This window comes from Bactrocera tryoni, chromosome 3, assembly GCF_016617805.1.
Source record: "Bactrocera tryoni isolate S06 chromosome 3, CSIRO_BtryS06_freeze2, whole genome shotgun sequence".
Taxonomy (NCBI): Eukaryota; Metazoa; Arthropoda; class Insecta; order Diptera; family Tephritidae; genus Bactrocera; species Bactrocera tryoni.
The window spans coordinates 1,848,252-1,867,834 of record NC_052501.1 but is presented as its reverse complement, the minus strand read 5'-3'; the positions used below and the strand labels follow the sequence as shown (position 1 = coordinate 1,867,834).

The 19,583-nt window shown below is 38.4% G+C and overlaps 4 protein-coding genes across 9 annotated transcripts in view; 3 read left to right on the top strand and 1 right to left on the bottom strand.

Annotated features, from left to right (window-relative positions):
• The first annotated feature begins 2,166 nt into the window (after positions 1-2,166).
• Positions 2,167-3,160, top strand: LOC120771626 (activity-regulated cytoskeleton associated protein 2-like). Its single transcript, XM_040099716.1, has one exon. The coding sequence runs from the start codon at positions 2,283-2,285 to the stop codon at positions 3,051-3,053; it is 771 nt and encodes a 256-aa protein (XP_039955650.1). The 5' UTR covers positions 2,167-2,282; the 3' UTR covers positions 3,054-3,160.
• Positions 3,161-3,687: 527 nt separating this feature from the next.
• On the bottom strand, positions 3,688-6,282 carry LOC120772506 (activity-regulated cytoskeleton associated protein 2-like). The gene has a single exon (XM_040101151.1). It carries the CDS (start codon positions 6,155-6,157, stop codon positions 5,396-5,398), a length of 762 nt encoding a protein of 253 aa, XP_039957085.1. The 5' UTR covers positions 6,158-6,282; the 3' UTR covers positions 3,688-5,395.
• Positions 6,283-9,271: 2,989 nt separating this feature from the next.
• LOC120771696 (activity-regulated cytoskeleton associated protein 1-like) lies at positions 9,272-10,410 on the top strand. The gene has a single exon (XM_040099832.1). The coding sequence runs from the start codon at positions 9,362-9,364 to the stop codon at positions 10,013-10,015; it is 654 nt and encodes a 217-aa protein (XP_039955766.1). The 5' UTR covers positions 9,272-9,361; the 3' UTR covers positions 10,016-10,410.
• Positions 10,411-10,934: 524 nt separating this feature from the next.
• The window catches only part of LOC120770081 (netrin receptor DCC), a 150,275-nt gene continuing 141,626 nt past the window's right edge, over positions 10,935-19,583 (top strand). For all 6 annotated transcript variants that reach the window (XM_040097229.1, XM_040097228.1, XM_040097227.1 and 3 more), the window contains exon 1: positions 10,935-11,945. In XM_040097229.1, the coding sequence (XP_039953163.1) occupies positions 11,792-11,945 (154 nt within the window). In that variant the 5' untranslated portion in view covers positions 10,935-11,791. The remainder of the gene's footprint in view (positions 11,946-19,583) is intronic.

Here is a 19,583-nt window from a genome sequence, read left to right as displayed (position 1 = left end):
CTGTTTAGGGAACAAATATATTCATACTCTTAGAATTTAATGAGCTGATCCTAATACATAACGAAATTACTCAACTTCGTTGAATCAGCGATCAGCGTTTATAAAATTTTATTTTTTTTAGTCCATAGCCATTCCTATTTAAGTTAGTCTACAATATTAGTGTGGTGGCTATGTAGGTGATAGTTGTAGGTCTGTCATCGTGGTGTACACAAAAATCCTTGAGTTTATGACAAAAGCGGTGAAAACTCACATAAAACAAAAAAAAGACAAGAATTTCTGTTGCACCCAACCCATACAATACAGAACTATTTCATAAAAGAACTTGATTTCGATCAAGTTTATGGAAGCTACATATATACAATAGTGGTCAATTTGAGAAAAAACTGGTTTGGATTTTGACGCAGGTCGACATTAACTTAAAAACTTTTCCACCTTGTAAATATCATTATATCTTACGTCTAAGATCCTAAAATAGCTTTTAAATAATTAGTCTATGGAAACACTGAATTTTTATTTTCAGGAATGAAAGATAGTATTGGCCTTAGCTTGCAAACGATACTGCCTTTGTCTATTTCAAAGAGTAAATAAATCTTTTGAGATGATTACTGGATACATTTTCGTTATGTAGCTTCATGTAGCTTTGATGGCAAATCAAGATAATTGTGAACAACGACGAAGCCCCCGCTATATGTATCCAGTAAACGGATGGAATAACTAAATACGAGTAGAATCCAACAAAATTTGATCAGAACTGCATCGGTGCCTCTATAGATGAAAACCTTAAATCCACCGCTCTCACGAAATGTGTCAAGATTACGAAGTCTACTCCACTTTGTCAAAGCTGAAGATCTCATTCCGTTCTTCCCTTCTCAATCTAGGCTAGGCTATGAAGGTTTAATTAAATCAACAAGTTACTCTATCCCCTTATTTAGTGCGCACTTATGCACCTTCTCAGGCCTCAGAAAATCGAATTTTTTGTCTACACAAGTAATTTTTCCTTTAATAAGCTCTTCTTCACAAGCGTTCCTTTAATTTACTTCCTTTTGTTGTCGATTTCGAACATTTTCCATATTTAGCGGTACGTTCAGAATTGGGCCTGTATTAATGTGTATATACATATTTTCACTGTTAAGTATGTATTAAAGAACAGTTCTACAAAATTAGGTGGTCTTTGCTTTATAATTTAAGGCAAGCAACCGGTAAATAAAATAACTAAATAATCGGTTATATGAGAGATATGTGATATAGTTGCCCGATCTGACCGATTCCGACAAATGATCAGTAGAATCTCAAAGTGCACCTAAGTATTAATTTTTTTTTCAGATATGTCAAAGACTGTGGAAGAAATTTTTATAATCCCGAAAAATTATACTTCACTTAAGAAATCGAGCCGTGTTTAGACCCATAGTCGCTTGGGCAAAAAGGTTCAGAATGACCGTATATGATTCCCCGCATACGCGATTCCTTCGTTTTTTGGGCTCCCTGTAAATCATTCCGCTCTAATAAACATACAATATGCGATAAATTTATTTTTTATTGTGCTGTGACGTATGTATTTATTCAAAAGGGGACTCCTTAACAGTGTGGCAGAGAGAAACGCCGCTTGTGAATTTGAGTGCCGGCCTTAGCATATCATGTATGGGTGTGTAATTTCATATACACGTATCTCTGTGTATTTTTTTGGGTAAAATTGGTTATTACTTAATTGTGAAATCACTTGGCTGTGAATCAAAAATGGTTAGTCACTTCCGAGCTGTACTCTTTAGCTAAATGCTGCTGATGAGTTCGAATGGTAAATATTTTAGTCAATGGTCGTGAGCGAAAAATGCGAAATGGAAGACAAAAGCCGGTTGATCTCTTTATGCTTTAAATCAGTTAGTTATGTATGAATGTACTTCATATTTGCTCAAACAACACCGACTCTCACGCGAATATATATAGCTATATATGTGCTTATATAAAGCTGATATACATTTATACAATAACCAATTCTAGTACGAATCAGTCAACTCATGTTCGCTCTCATTCGTCTCTCATTCACAAAAAGAGCTTTTATTATATTTTTAAGTGTATTTTGTTTGATGCACTTTTTCTCATTGTTATGAGTAGTTGGGGATATAAAAGAAATGTAGACTCTTGAAGCCACATACACGAAGTAGCAATTGTACCGAGAAGACGCTGCCAACAATAAACGTACAACAACATATCAGAACATATTAATAACTCATTCATTTGAACCACCTAGAGTCATCTTCATAAAGCTTCATATTCCATCAAGTAAAATGTCACAACCCGTCGTACAAATGACAGCCGAGCAGCTGCAGTCACTGATCGAATCGGTGCGTTTGGCAGCCGCTGCGGGCTATAGTGCTGCTGCACCCGCCACTCTCCACAGCAAGGGCAGTTTCACCAATTGTACCAGCCGTTTTGGTGGTCAGCGCCATCAGGAGGCCGTTGAAGAGTTCATAACTTCCATTGTGACATACAAAGAAATCGAGTCGATCAGCGACGAGGATGCACTAAAGGGGTTGTCTTTGTTGTTCTACGGACTGGCGTCCACTTGGTGGCAGGGCGTGCGTAAAGAAGCGAAAACTTGGGGAGATGCCATCTCGTTGATTCGCGATCATTTCTCACCCACCAAACCCGCTTACCAGATTTACCTCGAAATCTTTGAGAATCAGCAACGTGACAATGTGCCCATCGACACATTTGTTTGCCAGAAGCGTGCGCTACTCGCACAACTGCCAGAGGGGCGACACGATGAGCAGACCGAATTGGATTTGGTTTATGGTTTGCTGAACATCAAGTACCGTAAGAATATACTGCGTCAGGACCTTAAAACATTCCGTGAATTGTTGGAAAAGGGGCGTATTATCGAACACACTAGTTTGGAATCGGAAGCGAGCCAGCCCCGTCTAATGCGGGGAATTAAGCGTGTGCATCAAGGCCCAGTGTTCGAGGTGCCACACCAGAGAAAGACGAGTAAATACAGATATCGAGCTAATGTTGGAAATGCCAACACGGCAGCACCACCGCCACAGTTGACCTCGTAAAATAATGCCCTCTGGGCAAATTAATAAACTTTGCTGGATAAATTCTTATACATCTACATCTTAACTGTTTCCTATAACACTTTGCATAATACACCTAGATAATCTAATTTGATAGTTTCTTTCCTAATTAAAGGTCTCACTGCTCCTCTTAATTCTACATGACGTATGAGTAATTTAGTGCTTCCATTCCATTCATTTTATTTATTAATCTTGAAATCAGAAAGTACTTACTTAAGTTTCCGGTGGAATTTTCAAAGTATTTTGGATTTTGTAAACATAGGAGTTCTGCCACTCCAAACGCTATTGCATCTTTTCCACCTTATGTCATAAAATATGTTTCCCAGAGGTGTCTTTTAAGAATGCTTTTCAATTACTGACATAAGTAGAACCTAAGTCCCAAAGCTGATTATGTCTGCTTTCAGCTTAAGGAGGGCATTAACTCGTATATCATCAACTGAAAGTGAGTTGACATCAATCTAAACAGCTGACAGATGTATAGTATAACTTGTATTTGCCTGTGTTTCTAATATTCTACTCAGGAGAAACTTTACGTTACTTACCATTCATTGATCGAGTATTTTCACATTTCTCTTGCATACACAGTTATTGTTTTTTTAGTTTTTATTTTGTTTGTTTTGTTTGTATGGTTTTATTAGTTAGTTAGAAGGAAATAGGTTTTACAGTGTCTTTCGCTTGTTGAAGTTCCGCATGCGAATTCCCACAGTACTCGATAACTGAAGATCAGACGCTGAAAACGCCCTAAGCCGACTACCTCTCTGACCATTAGCCCATACAGCGGAAATGTGGGCCAGATGCTCCAGAGTATTATTTGGCGCGCTTTCGCTGACGGTACTAATTGGCCAGAGTCGCCGCTAGCACCTTTTGAGGTAGTGTCATCGAATAGTGTGGGAATAGTACATGTGGAACTAAACAAGCTGGGGTCCATGGCAGTCACAACATTTCTGGAGATGCACATGTGAATATTGTGACGAATAAGAGACCAAGGAAAGGATTGCGGCAGTTGACGTGCCACACACCTGACGCAGTGCAGGTCTGCTGAGCGGCAGTTTGGCGTGTCAACGTCTGTACGAATGGCGAAAGCCTAGCCATCGCTGTACTTATCTGAAGGAAGGCGCACCTGCAAGTGCCTAATTAAGTGTGTCACATATAAAATTGCTGTCCAAACTATTGCGCTCTATACCCTTAACACATAATATAATATGACAGCGGTATTGACGATCACCGTTGCAGCTCTCGAATATATTACGTATACCCTACTTATGCATGTACGTCTGCTGTGAGATGCACATGCCAAGGCGAATACATACAAGGTGGCACAAGCTTCTTGTTCCGGACTCTAAAGTTCATAAATTAGTTTTCATTTCCAGCTGCTGCTTCCACCTTTTATGAAACGGCCTTGTCACACACGTATCTATACAAGAGAGGCCATGTAAACGCCAATCCCTCTGCAATATCATCAGTATGCGTGTAACGGTAAAAGAGCGTAAAATTGTAGACAGCAATATGCAACGTTGGAGATCGCCACACTCAGTTGTGAGCACCTGCTACCCAAAAGATACCAAAACGAAACTTCCCAGGTATCTTCAGAGATACAGGACTCGACTGCTGAATGCAGCGACATTTGAGTCGCATGAGCATGCAGCAATTGAAATGTGTCACTATTCTCAAGAGCATTCTTTACTTACTTTTTTCGATTACATCACACAAAACCACAACCTTTCCTTGTCATAGAAAACTGCGTCAACTCAGATACATGTCGAGTTGCTGCGACCCTAACAACGATTGTAGTTGCTCGGCACACAGCTGAGTTGACGCCAAAAAAACGATATGAAGTTAAAGTTGCAATTTTGTTTGCCGAATGGAAGAACAGTAAAAAATACTAACTGAGACAAATGACGAATTGTTACTGATGCTCACGATGGCTCATTTGTAATGAACCTCTGGATACTATTCTCCGAATTCAGTTCTCCAGAAGCTCGTAATTATCGTAGATGAATGCTGGCGCTCGTCGGCCAATTTGAGCCGTGGAGGTACGGCGTTTAAGCGCTTTTGCTTGATGATGGGTTCAAAATGTAACCAAATCCCTCTCCATTGAATCTTGCATAGTTTTTCGGGCAAAGTAAACGGCGCATCAAACTGCTGCGTTGAATACTTTGCCCTCCGAAGCAATAGCTCAATTCAATTCGAGAGAATTGTAAAACACTTTGTGCGATGTCGATGTGGGGTGAATGTTGAAAGTGTTAGTTTACAAATTATTTGATAATTACTTATACACAATATATTGCTTTGGTGTGTGGTCTTACGGCTTGACTAAGGGCTGCTTATTGGTTTTCGTTGGCCTCATTGGAACTGCTTCTGACTTCGCCGGTTTTGCCGTCGTTTTCGTTTTTGCGTTTTCGGCATTCATCGTAAGTGTGTCCACGGAAGTTACAGTGGCTGCAGCGTTTGCTTCGTTTAGTGGCATGCAACAGTTGCACGGTGTCGTACTCCAAGTTATTGTGTTCAATGATACGACATTTCTCCAATAACTCCCGGAATGTCTTGATATCCAGACGTTGTATATGCCGACGATATTTGATGTTCAATAAGCCGTAAACCAAATCCAATTCAGTCTCCTCGTCGTGACGATCCTCCGGTAGCTGTGCAAGCAGCGCACGCTTCTGACAGACAAAGGTGTCGATGGGAGTGCGTTCGTCTTGCTTTTTGATAAAAATTTCCATGTATATTTGGTAGGCTGGTTTGGTGGGTGAGAAGTGTTGGCGGATCAGTGCGATAGCATCGGTCCACGTTTTCGCTTCTTTACGTACACCTTGCCACCATGTGGAGGCTATACCGTGCAACAGCAGTGATAGTCCTTTGAGTGCATCTTCATCACTGATCGACTGAAGCTCTTTGTAGGTCAGAATTGCGGTGATGAACTCTTCGACGGCCTCGTGGTCGCGTTGTCCGCGGAAGTGGCTCGTGCAGTTGCTTAACGAGCCCTTGGTGGTGGCGGCGGTGGATACGGTTTTTGCTGCATCGATAAGTGAATTTAATTGCTCGACAGATATTTGTATGACTGTCTGTCCGTTATTGTTTTCCATGCTAAATTTTGTTTATTTCTTTAAATTCTTCACTATTTTAATTTGGGGTATGCGGTAGATATGGCAGAATGGCAAGGGCAAAGCCAAGGTATGTTGGCGAATATCTTGATGCAACCAAGCGCTTGGTCGTATGCGACTGAGGTTTACTTCTCACTTCAGGGGTTTTTATAGTTGGGCGGTAAAGCCAAAGTGTCGATGAAATAAGGAAAACAATTTGCTTGTAAACATTTGGTAATTCAGTATTAATACAGTATTACCCCATTTTTAAGGGCGGTATGTTTAGTGGATGTGTTTGCAGATAATTCTTGCTTGGGCAAAGAGAATTTCATATACATACATATATAGAGGAAAAGATGAGAGCAATGAACTTTTAATATTATTTATATTCAATTCCGCACGCGACCGTTTCGTAGGGAGCCAATTGGGCGTGATCCGCTCTGCATTTTATTTAGTGGCCATGACTCCCCCCGAGGCCCAATGCCGCCTATATGTGTCATATTAACATATTATATGTTGGAACCTAGCCGAGCGCGTCTCGATCAACACGCGACATTTCCTAATACTTACATTTTTAAATCAAGATTTCTTTTGAATAATGAAGTATTTAATTGAGGATTAATGCCAAGGTACAAATAAAGAGCTTTAACAGGGACGACATTTTATTATATTTTTTTCAATAAAAGAACACTTAGATAATTATGTATATGTTCAGTAAAGTCGTGCTACATTATTTTTTTCTATATGCAATAGTATTCGGAGTTATGTAAGGAATTTTTAAGAATTTTGGTTGCATTTCTGTATGGGGTTCACTGCAGCTTACGTTGTTGAGGGCGCTGCGTAATGGGTAAATAAGAATTCGAGCCTTAATTGTATGCCTAATGGATACAAAAATAAAAAGGAATAAACAAAACATAAAAAGGTATATACAGTAGTGGTTAGTAATATTGGGAAGTCGAAAAAGTCTTTTCGTATTTCTTATCAAACTTCAACTTATTTTTTTTTATATTATATGTACCATTTTGGTCGACCACCTTTTACCATTTTTACGATAGAGGCATTATTCCGTCAGTGTAAAACTTTTCTGGTTTCTCGGCGAAAAACTGTGACAAGTAATTTTCACAGGCTTATCTTGATGCCAACTTTAATCCATTAAGTGAGTTCTGCATTGACCAAAACAAATGGTAGTCCGATGGTGCAAGGTCAGGGCTATATGGTGGATGCATCAAAACTTCCCAGCCAAGCTCTCCCAGTTTTTGCCGAGTTATCAAAGATGTGTGTGGTCTAGCGTTGTCCTGATGGAGTACGAAGTCCTTTCTGTTGAACAGTTCTGGCCAATTAATCTCTTCAGTTGTTGACAGTAAAATGTAGAATCAATCGTTCGACCAGGTTGGATCAGCTCATAGTGGATGATTCTTTCCAATCCCCCCAAACACTCAGCATAACCTTTCAAGGCGTCAATCCTGGCTTTGCGACCAATTGTTGAGCTTCACGCTGGGCCATGATTTTTTCGCACATTATCGTCGTATTTGATCCACTTTTCGTCTCTTGTTACCACTCGCTTCAGAAATGGCTTGATTTCATTTCGTTTCAGCAAAGAATCACAGATATTAATTCGGTCCATTAAATTTTTCACAGGCAATTCATGTGGTAGCCAATATTCGAGGAAGCACATGAGACGAATTGCATCTTGAATGCATAAAACACCATCTTTCGGGAAACTTTTATAGATTGTAGGGCAGCAATACTATTTAAAAGTTTTAAGGGAAGTACTTCTCTCATTTATTGATCAAGAGAGAGTAGAGACGGGAATATTTTGATGCATCGTTGCGCACCTTAATCTTTTTTCTACAATGACTTGTTAGATTTCCCGAACTAAATCCTATTATGAACGTGAGAGTTTTCCCCAATAAATTAATTAAACAAACTGTATTCAAAACTGTCAAAAAATATTTTAAGCGGAATATTATTTATTTTAAAAATCGCACTTTCTAAAACCGTTCTAATAAATGGAACCGCCACTGTACTTACATACATACATACATATGTATTACATATAGCAGCCTCAGTTTTTAAGCATTCTGAAATTAAGCGATTGTCTTCCTCCTTCTCACAACTCGAAGTCGTAAATATCAATACGTGGATTTTTGGCAATTTTAGTTTATATTATTTCGAGTATAAAAGCAATTTCGTTGGAAAAATTGTAATATGAGTCCAAATCGATTATGCTCTCGCCTAATGCCCTTGATGGCGAGGAATTGCGAATTGATTTTCGGACGGACATATGTATACAGCAAATAACTGGTACAGTTTTGAATCAACTTTTGCTCATATTATTCGTATGACGTCCGCTATGCCCCATTTTTGGTCGCAATCGGTCTTGCCCAGCCGTCCAAATTGAGACTGGCAGTAAATATGCGTGATAACTGTTATTAAGTTGAGTATATTTTTGCACGAAGTTACTGGAATACTTAACATTTTTGAGCCTGATCTCAATACATACATACTTATGTATATTTGTACTTATGCTTTATGATAAGACTAAAGGCAAAAAGTTTGGCAGATGAGCAGAATACTTCCATTTGTTCTTATCATCCACAGTTCACGCATGTTTCTTAAAAAATGCTCAGAAAATCAGATTTGGATTTGGATATTCCTAGAAGTAGATTCTTTCTATTATCATGCGCACGAATGCGTAATTTCCTAGAATTTGACGTATTTGACGTATCTACAAGTTAAATGCACTGCAACGTTTCGATTTTAATTGCAATGTTAGGTTTACGCACTCGCACAAACATTGTTACGAAGCTCAATTTGATTGAATTTCACAAAATGTAGAAATCAAATAGATGTACATACATATGTCGAATATATGCATGTGGTTCCAAGAACTACAAATATTTGTGTATACATGGGTAAGCATAAAAACCGGTCAAGTGCAACGTTGAGATATAGTATATGCACAAGTTCGTATGTAATTGCAATAAAGAGGGCCTCTCAGTGAAACCTTTTGTGCTCTCGAAGTTTTTTGCTGCGACATGCGTTGAGTATGCAATTATATAAGAGGTGTACGTGAGCATCGAAATTTAGTCTCAATTTAAATGCAACTAAGAGCAGCGCGAACAACACCAACACTACTTAATATGTCCGCTGCATAAAAAGCTCCTTAGGACTTCAAGAGATTGCGAGCCAACAACAAAAACGAAAATGTCACAACAATCCACCATTCAGCTGACGACCGAGCAGCTGCAATTAATGCTGGACTCGGTGCGTTCTGCAGCCGTTGCCGCGGCCAATTGTGCCGCCCCTTCCACCGTGATGATGAGGGGCACGTTCATGTATTGCAACAGTCGACTTGGCGATCAACATGATTCCGCTTATGTCGAGGAGTTTATACAATCGGTATTGGCTTACAAGGATATGGAATCGATTAGCGATGAGGACGCACTTAAAAGTATAGCCATACTGTTTTACGGCGAGGCTGCTCTATGGTGGCTCGGTGTGCGTGGGGCGAAGGAAGTACACACTTGGGACGAGGCAATCGCTTTGATTCGTGAGCACTTCGCACCCGCCAAACAAGCTTATCAACTTTATATGGAGATCTTTGAGGAAAAGCAAGATGACGAGACAGCCATTGGAACATTTGTCTGCCGGATGCGTGCTCAACTGGCACAATTGCCCGAGGGACGTCACAATGAGGAAACCGAGTTGGATATGGTCTATGGTTTGCTGAATATGAAGTATCGGCGTCAAATATTACGTCAGGATGTTAAAACTTTCCGTGATTTGCTTGAGAGAGGAAGGGCCGTTGAGCATAATTGTAAGGAAGCCGATGTGAAGAAACGTAAAAATAATTCCTGACGGAGGAGTTTGAAAGTATCCATCCTATCGTCAGATCGCTTACTAATAGGCGATGAGCAAATTAATTCGTTGTCTTTTGATCTTGAAATCCGACTCCATCAAAAATGCGGAAACATGGAAATTTTCTTTCTCAAAGTTAGCGGAAGCAACGTTGTTGTCCCCGAAAAAAGTATATTCTTAGAAAATTATTCATAACCCGAGATCTCGAGGTGCAGAAGAGCTTGGAGAGCGACAGTAACTACATACGTTATGAAAGGTTAACAGGTAGTTTAGAGTCATATGTAGGAAAGGAGTTAAGGAGTATGTAAGAAATGTGCCTGAAATATATAAAATAAATAAAGTGATTTATAAGCGATATGTTTTACAAAGTAACGTTATATTTTTAGGAAAACTTCTGCGTAGCAATTACCTTGAGGGTTATGTAGACTTATTCTCTGAAAAAATTCCTTTTTTTATTAATTTTTACTTACAGGAATGATTTAGTGAAATAGAAATGTTTATACAAACAATGGTAATTTTACTGAAAAAATATAAAAAATCCAACTTTTTTGAAAGTCTCCAAATTCCGTTATTTTATCCCAATAATATACTTACGTTTCAAGCAAGAATTTCTTCGTTCAAGGTCACATGATACTGAAGTTGTTCTTTCAAATTAATCACAATCAAACATAACGGTTTAAAACTGGAACAAGATGGTTGCGAGTCTATAGTACACTTGGGCTTGGAGTTACACTTCCAACATTATTTCGTTTTTTAACGCCAGCTATTTACCGGCAGGTAGCGCGCTTGTGTTTTTTTAGTTCCAGCTGTTTGCGGACAGTCCGGCAGCACTGCATACGCCACCATTCAGTGTTCTCGAACTGCATTTGATTCAGTCTGACTTTTTCGAATATTTGGTGTGGATGTCTGGATAGAAAGTCGCGGTTGATTCAAGTGAAAAATTCGACTTTGTTCTGAAGAAATCTAAAGTTTTTTGAATAAAAGTGGCATAGTGTATGGTGTTGCACAAATACTTAGTTCAATAATTATTTTTGAAGCAAGTTTGAAATACTGAAAAAGCATTATGTGTCCATTTTATTAATTAAAGTTGCAGATATTTCGCCAAAGTGTTTTTCGTCTGCAAAATTAGTTTTGTGCAAACAAATTGATAGAGTAGCACGGCGAGCGGAAATGGCGCCCGCGGCCGGCCTTAGTGGGAGTGAGATAAATATATAAATTGCGCAGGGCTTTTGCTTATCAGTCCGCATTTTGTTTTTGTTTCACGTAAAAATCGCGTTTTGTTTATTCGAATCGGAAAAATACAACAATGAAAGGTCGAGCGAATGTGTGAATTGTTTAATAATAGTAGAATTGTTGGTGTAGTAGTACGCGTCCAAAAGCCGGTAAAACAACAATTTCACCGCTTCAATTGATGAAATGCCATCAAGTGATTAACAGTTCGTCCTCGATTAAGAATTAAACTACTTTTCGAATATTAAACGCATGTGAATGGGTATGTGAAACTTCCCCTATTCCTTGCCTCAGTGCGTCGCCTGCGAATACACATTCAAAGCGTATTTGTAAAAGTGTAAAAAGTGCGAGAAAATGAAAAAATACTACATTGAGGCTGTGTGTTGCAATTGTTTGTTGGAAAATTCATGAAATAATGAGAACATTGGATATTCATCAAAAGGATTAACTACAAAGAGGACACACATTGCAATTTAGACAAGTGACAGCGGGGTGCCAAATCGATTGTGCACCACAGGAGACGGAGACTACGCACGGTCCGAGTAGATGGTAAATATGTGGACTCGCCTGTCGACAGGCGTGCGGTCACGCAAATGGCAACAAACACACCAGCAACCGCAGCGGCTGCAGTTGCATGCAATCGTGTTGGGAATTTTGGCTTCATTATTGCTGCAAGCGCATTCTTCAAATGCAAGTCAAGGTGAGTGAAAGTCTCAAAACACTGCATGACAGATTCCCACGTCCTAAAGCGGGGAAATGTTTTGTTCGAAAACCCAAGTAACTGTAAATAAACGGTATATATTTGAAAACTCCAAAAGCATTTCGAAGTTTGAGAGGAAATACTGTATTTTAATAAATTTATGCATAAGTGCTCTTAAATTTGTAAAAACCAAAGTTTTGTCAACATTTGACTGGTTATAGTTCTAAAACTTTATATTCATGTCGAAAACAAATTTAACAATCGTTTTTTTAATCTGATTCGAAAGCAGATGTCTTCAAATAAATCGGAACTCGCAGCTCCTCTAATTCAATAATTCTTTGTTCTGACTCTTTGAGCGCCAGCATGCCAACATTTTGTAATTTTGGTTATATATTCCCGATTTTTAGGCTTATAAATTATTTTACCGATGTTTTACCGTATGAAAGTATATTTTTGGGGTTAATTTCAAACAAATTATTACCGTGCGTGCAAATGCTTACATCTTTACATACATACATATATATGTACGTACTATGCCGTTGTCCATGGTCCGCCACGACTGAAAGCGCGCTAAAAAGCGGAAAGTCACACTTCAGTGTATTTGCTCAAATTCAAATGTAGCGAGGCATTGGCAATTACAAGAAAATATTTCGCACATTTTATGGCAACAAGAAATACAACTTTGCAGAACAAATACAAATTTATGTACATACATACATACTGAAGGAATCTAATGGGGCATTGAACAAATATTGAATTTACGGCAGAGCGAAGAGGCAGCGCCGAGCAAAGCTAATTAGTCATAGCTGAAGGCACGAGTTCCAACGTCTAGCAGCTTTAGTACATATGTATGTATATCCATCAAATTGTTGAACAGTGTAATTAAGTCTATGAAGCATATGTATGTACATATGTGTATGTATACGCAAAAACCAAATATTCAAAGACATACATACATATCTACGCAAACACAATGACGTATCCAAGCAATAATTTGTGCAACTTGCTTCTAAGAGCTTTAGCACATGAAGGTGCGATTTATGAGGCGTCTTTGTGTCTGCACAGAAAATCAAATATAAAAGTGCAAAAAGCAAAAATGGAAAATGGAAAATAGCCGGAAAGGCAGCAACTAAACCGTATGCGGACGTGCGAAATTTCACATTGGCATTTCTACCTAAAAGCATGGCAAATACATAACGTCATATGCATTTGAAGATAAGATAAGGATACGCAAATTTGCGAACTTACTCACCCAACTTTGGCCAACTAATTAAAATGTGGTCATGCATCATACATAAAAGTTGTCAAACGTGGTTAATAAATGACAAGGATATTATTTCCCCCAACTCCAACTCATGTGATGTGTGATGTGAGTGATACCAGCCAAATTAAGCCAAAACCCAAACTGACGTTATTATGCATGCGGCATTTCACAATTGGTCCGCCTTATCAACGCGCCGTAATCACCAATTCCATAGGCAGCGTAATGCCTGTGAGCGCCTTCTCAAAAGCCAACTTCATGTGATTCCATTCAAAACATTTCTACCTTTGCATATGGTCTCACATTTGAATGCTTTCATAATGCGCCAAGCAATTTATTTTATTTTTTTTAATTGCTGTTTTTCGATTTTCTTCTGGTTTACGATTTTGGGAGCGTTGTCGCGCCGAATCGATTGAAAAGTGTGTAGAAATGAAAAACAAACAAAATGTGGCCAACACCTTCAATATGAATTGCTTCATTAACGTTTGCATTTTAATCTAAAATTTAAATCAAATATTTGATCGAGTGTCGGTGACACTCGACTGACTGATACCCCCGAATGATAAACAGCGAACGATGTCGAAGTAAATGAAAAGTTTGACGTTCAGACGTTCAAATTGACGGTGAATATGGTGAATTGACGAAATCGTTACTGCATGAGCCACTGGCGGCTAATGCGCCGCAACGAGCGTCACATTTCGTATTAGAAGTTATTGTGCGTCGTTTTTGTTTGAACACATTTTGATTTCAAAACAAGTACGATATTGAAAAATGAAATATTCATTGGAAATTTCAGTTTTTCAATTTATAGCACCAACTGATGCCAAATTTTCTTGAATAACACTGCATAGAATAAAGTCTTGAGATTTCACCTTTCGAAACGTAATTTTCAATTAGATGCCTTGAAATATGGCGAATACCTGTCCAAACGTCCTTACAACAAAATAGTGCAAAGAAGTTTCATAACTCATATAATAAAAGTCATGTTGTTTTCAATGCTATCAGTAACTTTCATTTCGCTCGAGGTTTTTAATTATTTTTATCGCTTGTGTGATGTCAAATCCATCAATAATGAATCAGCCATTGTTGTAAGTGTTTGAAATATAAACATTACTCCAGTATTCGTTCTTTTTCATCTAATTGTTTTTATTTTAATAATTTATCAGTTTAAAATGTCACTGCCTGCCTGTTTTGCCAAGTTGGTTTTGGAAAAAAATCACCTCAAAATGACTTGACGAGAAGCCACACTAAAACAAAACAATCGAAATGTATATTAGCAGATAAGTGCCGATAATAGCGCCACAAAAAGCATATTGACAACATTATTTGTTATCAGCAAATATTGTTAAGAGCGTTTCAGCGAATTTGCAATTACGCAAAAACTGCTTATATGATTTGTTTGTACGTGGGATGGTTCAGGTGTTGCCAAATATTAGGGTGTGCTCCCAAAACTTATTGCATTGTACTTAATACTATACAGAATAGTACAAAAGCCTTTCAAAATCGAAAAAAATTTAAAAAATCATATTAAATTGAAACGCATTGAAAACGAGTTAAAAGATAACAAAAATTAAAGGGAAAATAATTCACGGGCGATCTATGGCCAGGAAGAGGAAGAGGAGGGTTGTGATTGAACTTTTATAGGTTAAACACGGTTTATCTCGATTTACGGCAAAACTATGAGACCTATAGAATCTAGTTATATGTATTAATATCTTTTTCACTTAATTTCAAAATTTATTTTAAAAATTCAAATATCCAATTTTTTATGTTTCTTATTTTAATCTCGTATAAAATATAATTCTTTACGAAATTTGGTGTAAACTCACCTTCTTATATCCCAAATACAGTGTATTTTTTTATTTATTTAGAATGGTGGGAAATCGAAAAACTCTTTTCGTATTTCTAATTAAACTTCAACTTATTCTTTTTATATTTATAATGAAATTTAATGAACGAAATATGTACCATTTTCGTCGACCACTTTTTGCCATTTTTGCGCTATATGACATTATTCCATCAGTGTAAAATTTTCAAAACTTCCCAGCCAAGCTCTCCCAGTTTTTGCCGAGTCATCAAAGATGTGTATGGTTTAGCGTTGTCCTGATGGAAGAAGAAGCCCTTTCTGTTGTTCAGTTCCGTCCGTTTTTTTCGATTGCCTACTTTATTCTCGTCAAGTGTTGACTGTAAAATCTTGAATTAATCGTTCGACCAGGCTGGAGCAGCTCATAGTTGCTTTCCAATCCCGCCAAACACTCAGCATAACATTTCGGGGCGTCAATCCTGGCTTTGCGACCATTTGTTGAGCTTCACCACGCTTGGACCATGCTTCAGAAATGGTTCGATTTCATTTCGTTTCAGCAAAGAATCGCAGATGTTAATTTGATCCATTAAATTTTTCACAGACAATTCATATGGTACCCAAACATCGAGTTTCTTTTTGTAGCCAGCCTTTTATAAATGGTTCAAAATCGTTTGTTGGTGAATGTTAAGTTCTTTAGCGATGCCATTGCTGCTTATGGGACGGTCCTGGTCAATCTTTTCCATACTTTCATCGACTTTTTCAACGATAGGTCGAGCAGAGCGAGGTGCTATTTCACATCGAAATTTCCAGAACGGAAGTGAGCGACCCATTGTTCTGCTACACGAACTGATACCGCATCGTCTCCGTAAACTTTCCTTTTTTGTACAAAAATTTCAAAATATAGCTAATTTCTTCATTATTTTCAAAAATATATATTTATACCTTTTCAGCTAAACTAATTTCTATTTCAGAATCTACAGTTTCGTTATCTAAAACTAGCGCTATAAACCAATAAAATAGCAAGATTGCATGGTATCAAGTATGGTTACCAAATTATAATAATTGCCAACTGTAGTCAATACAGGGATGATTACGCATACACACATTAAATGGGTAATTAAACTCACACACACTACATGGATACATATGTACATATGTAAGTGCGTGTATACATGAAGGGTACACATTTTCATAAAATTTAATTGTTCTATCGAAATTCCTCAACACTTCCGCTTGACACAATGAAACCATATTTAGTGAGACGAGGCGAGTAGTTACAAAACGACGAACTTGACAATTTTGAAACTAATTCACTTTGCCGGAATTTTAAGCGCATTATGTGGACGTGTTACTGAGCCTTGTGCCGACCGTGGTGAGGGGAACAGGGCAAGGCAGAAAGGAGAAAAGGCGCGCAGGTACACCGGTTCAAACACACAATACCGACATAGGCACGCAACCCCTAAAATTCTAGTTACATTTGCTTATATACATACTTGTTGTATGCATACTTATTATGAATATCTAATATACATACATACATACATATATTGCCAACAACAAGAAAGTGTGTACTGTTTCTGTTGCAAGCTGCTTTAGCATACTTATTTGCTAGCCGGGTGTCAGACTTGAACTTGTGCACGCCACACGTCCACTACCTACATATATCAACAACACCACCAACAGCCCTTGCCGTTGCTCGCCCTCCTCAAGCAAGGGTGGTTCATCCACCGTCAACCGACGAATGCCTACCCTTCGTTGTGACTGAAGTGGGTTGTGATAAATGCAAATGTGTCGGTTAAATTAAGCGTGTGGTATAAAATCAGATCGACACACCTGAATATGTATGGATTTGCATATATTAAAAGATATGTACAAGAATTATTATTATTTATGATTTACTACCCGGTGGCCGGTAGCCGGTAGTCGTTGAAATAAATTTTCATAAATATTGTCAGTACCTTACTATAATAAAAAAATGAAAGTGACATTATTTAACATACATTTGTGTTCCAGAAAAAACTAAATTCTTTTCATATGTAAAAAATATTATTTTTTGTTTTTCCTCTATAAAAGCGAGTTAAAGCCAGAGCAAGGTGCTTTTTTTATTGAATAGAGTGCATATTGGTCCGATCTCTTCACTGTAACTCAGTATTACCTTTCTTGTCAACCTTTTCTTTTGAACGAATTGGAAGTTCGAAACCAAAGACTTTTGTCAAGTATTTAACTCTATAAAAAGCCGAGCTTCAGTATTTTCTAGAAGTAAATTTAATCGAAAACCGTCTAATTCTCACATACCAATGACTCGGGAAAAGTGGTTAGTTGATCGCTTGTTGCATAACTTCTAATGTGTGCAAGAGTTGAAAGAGTTCTCGTCAATTCTTATTTTCATACATTTTGTAAAATTTAAAAAATAAGTTTTTTATTACATCGACAAAAAACATTCAATTATTTTGCAGAACTTCAAAATCATTAATTAAAAAACACAATTTTGATAACCAAATTTTACTTTTATTTTTCCGCAACCCAAGAGCCGTTGATTTCCGCATAACCACACGGGTGGCTTCCACTTGCCAAGTATTCTCCGCTAACTAACCTCACAGCAGTATCGCTGCCACAGCGTGTCGCCACTCATTTTTCAAGGCATAATTATAATTGAACGTCTTTTGCTCGCTTCGCATTCGCTTCACGGCACTAATTATGCGCTGAGCTTTAGAAATCCGCCCGCAAACGAAGTACATAAAATGCTCGTGAGCATGCCGAAGTACTTGAGTTCGCGCGGTGGATGCGGCTACGCGACAAAGACGCGCGCCGCTTTGTTCTAATCAAAACGGAACTAATTTTAATTACCACTGTCTGTCGCAGGCGTCAACTATCGTGACCAACTTGTCGTTGCGTGTTTTCCTCTCCCTCCTTCCGCCGTGTGTTTTTGTGGAAGAGGGCACGTCCAGAGAGAGTGCGTAGTTGCCGACTGTGAGTTATGAACTGTGTACGAGTGTGTAGCATTTCCACCTTTAAATTGGTACCTGCTCCAGCGGTATTATTTCTGATGAAAATTCCATCACTCGCTTGTCTCACTCAGCCTATTTCCTTGTCGCGCTCGCAGGTATGAAATGCTTTCAATTGCTGTTGTTGCATGCCGCAATTGTACTCACTGACTGTGTGACTGTGTCAGTTGGTGATCCTGTGCGTCCTTTGTGTGTACCTCTGCTGGGTTTGTTATGCAAATGCTCATAGGCGACCCATTCTATTCCACTCTAGTCACATCCAAGTACAACTGCCCTGTTTAATGGTTGGGATGGCTGTGTAATGGGTGCGTCTTGACATGACGGCGCAAAACAAAAAGTCAAATAATGAAAAATGCTTGTTTGTCTAATGTGTAGGTACAGCTATAGCAGAAGAATGCGGAAGTAAAGGACAATGTGTGGTAGATTAAAATAGCAGCGCCGCCAGTTTCTCTCATGAAAACATAAAAAATTGAAATTAGGTCACATGTGTCCACTTTGCAAGTAAAATTCATCTAAATATGTACTTCTGACGGCACCCGCATTCAAATGTGCTTTAATGCCCATTGCAGAAATGAGTAAAAAAATTTTATGACAAATTCTGCTCGCTTTTTTCAGCGTAGAATGAAGGTGAAAGTGAATAGAAACTAGTATGACATGTGGGCGTAGAAAAAGCAGAGTAGCTGAATTAAAACAAAAACGATAATACATGGGTATGATGTCGTAAGGCAATACTTTGTGGACTCCATTTTAATGTTAGAAGAACACCTTTAACTTAGTTTTCAGTGCATATTTGAGTTGATTAATATGAAAAATCTCCTGCAAAATGAAAGTAACCAAACTCTTTGAGACTAGCCAAACATTTCCAAAGGAATCTTCTTTCTTTTAACCCTTGGACACCTACCGCTAAGAGCTATTTTTACCTTTTTTTTGGATTAATATTTTTTAAGAAGCTTCGTCCCTTGCTACCCTCGGCGGGTACCATTCGGACGACATGACCTAACCGCAGCCGCTGTCTCTTAATTCGCTGAACTATGCCAATGTCTTCGTATATCTCATACAACGCAAAGTACCGTAAATCTTTCGCAGAACCTTTCTCTCGAAAACTCGTAATATCGACTCATCAGATGTTGTCATCGTCCATGTTTCTGCACCATATAGCAGGACGGGAATAATAAGTGACTTATAGAGTTTAGTTTTTGTTCTTCGAGAGAGGACTTTACTTCTCAGTTGCCTACTCAGTCCAAAGTAGCACCTGTTGGCAAGAGTTATTCTGCGTTGGATTTCGAGGCTGACATTGTTGTTTTTGCTGTTTAGCTCGCCTTCACACGGATGTTTTCTGGCTACACAGAGGATACTTGGTCAGCTGCTTAAGCCATATATAAAATAATCGTTTCTGGCCACTCCCAAGTGAATGGCAATCAGAGAACTATTCTCACTTGCGTGAACTTCTACACATTACTCCATCCTCCCTGTATCAATGCCAGTAGACATAAAAGTACCGGGACTTCGGAAAATCATGATATCAGTGTATCTTTCCAAGAATCGAAATTCACGAGCATGGAATCGAT

What these genes read in the sequence shown, in the direction of transcription:
- LOC120771626 (XM_040099716.1), top strand. Translation starts at nt 2,283, where the DNA reads ATGTCACAACCCGTCGTACAAATGACAGCCGAGCAGCTGCAGTCACTG.
- LOC120772506 (XM_040101151.1), bottom strand. Translation starts at nt 6,157, where the DNA reads ATGGAAAACAATAACGGACAGACAGTCATACAAATATCTGTCGAGCAA.
- LOC120771696 (XM_040099832.1), top strand. Translation starts at nt 9,362, where the DNA reads ATGTCACAACAATCCACCATTCAGCTGACGACCGAGCAGCTGCAATTA.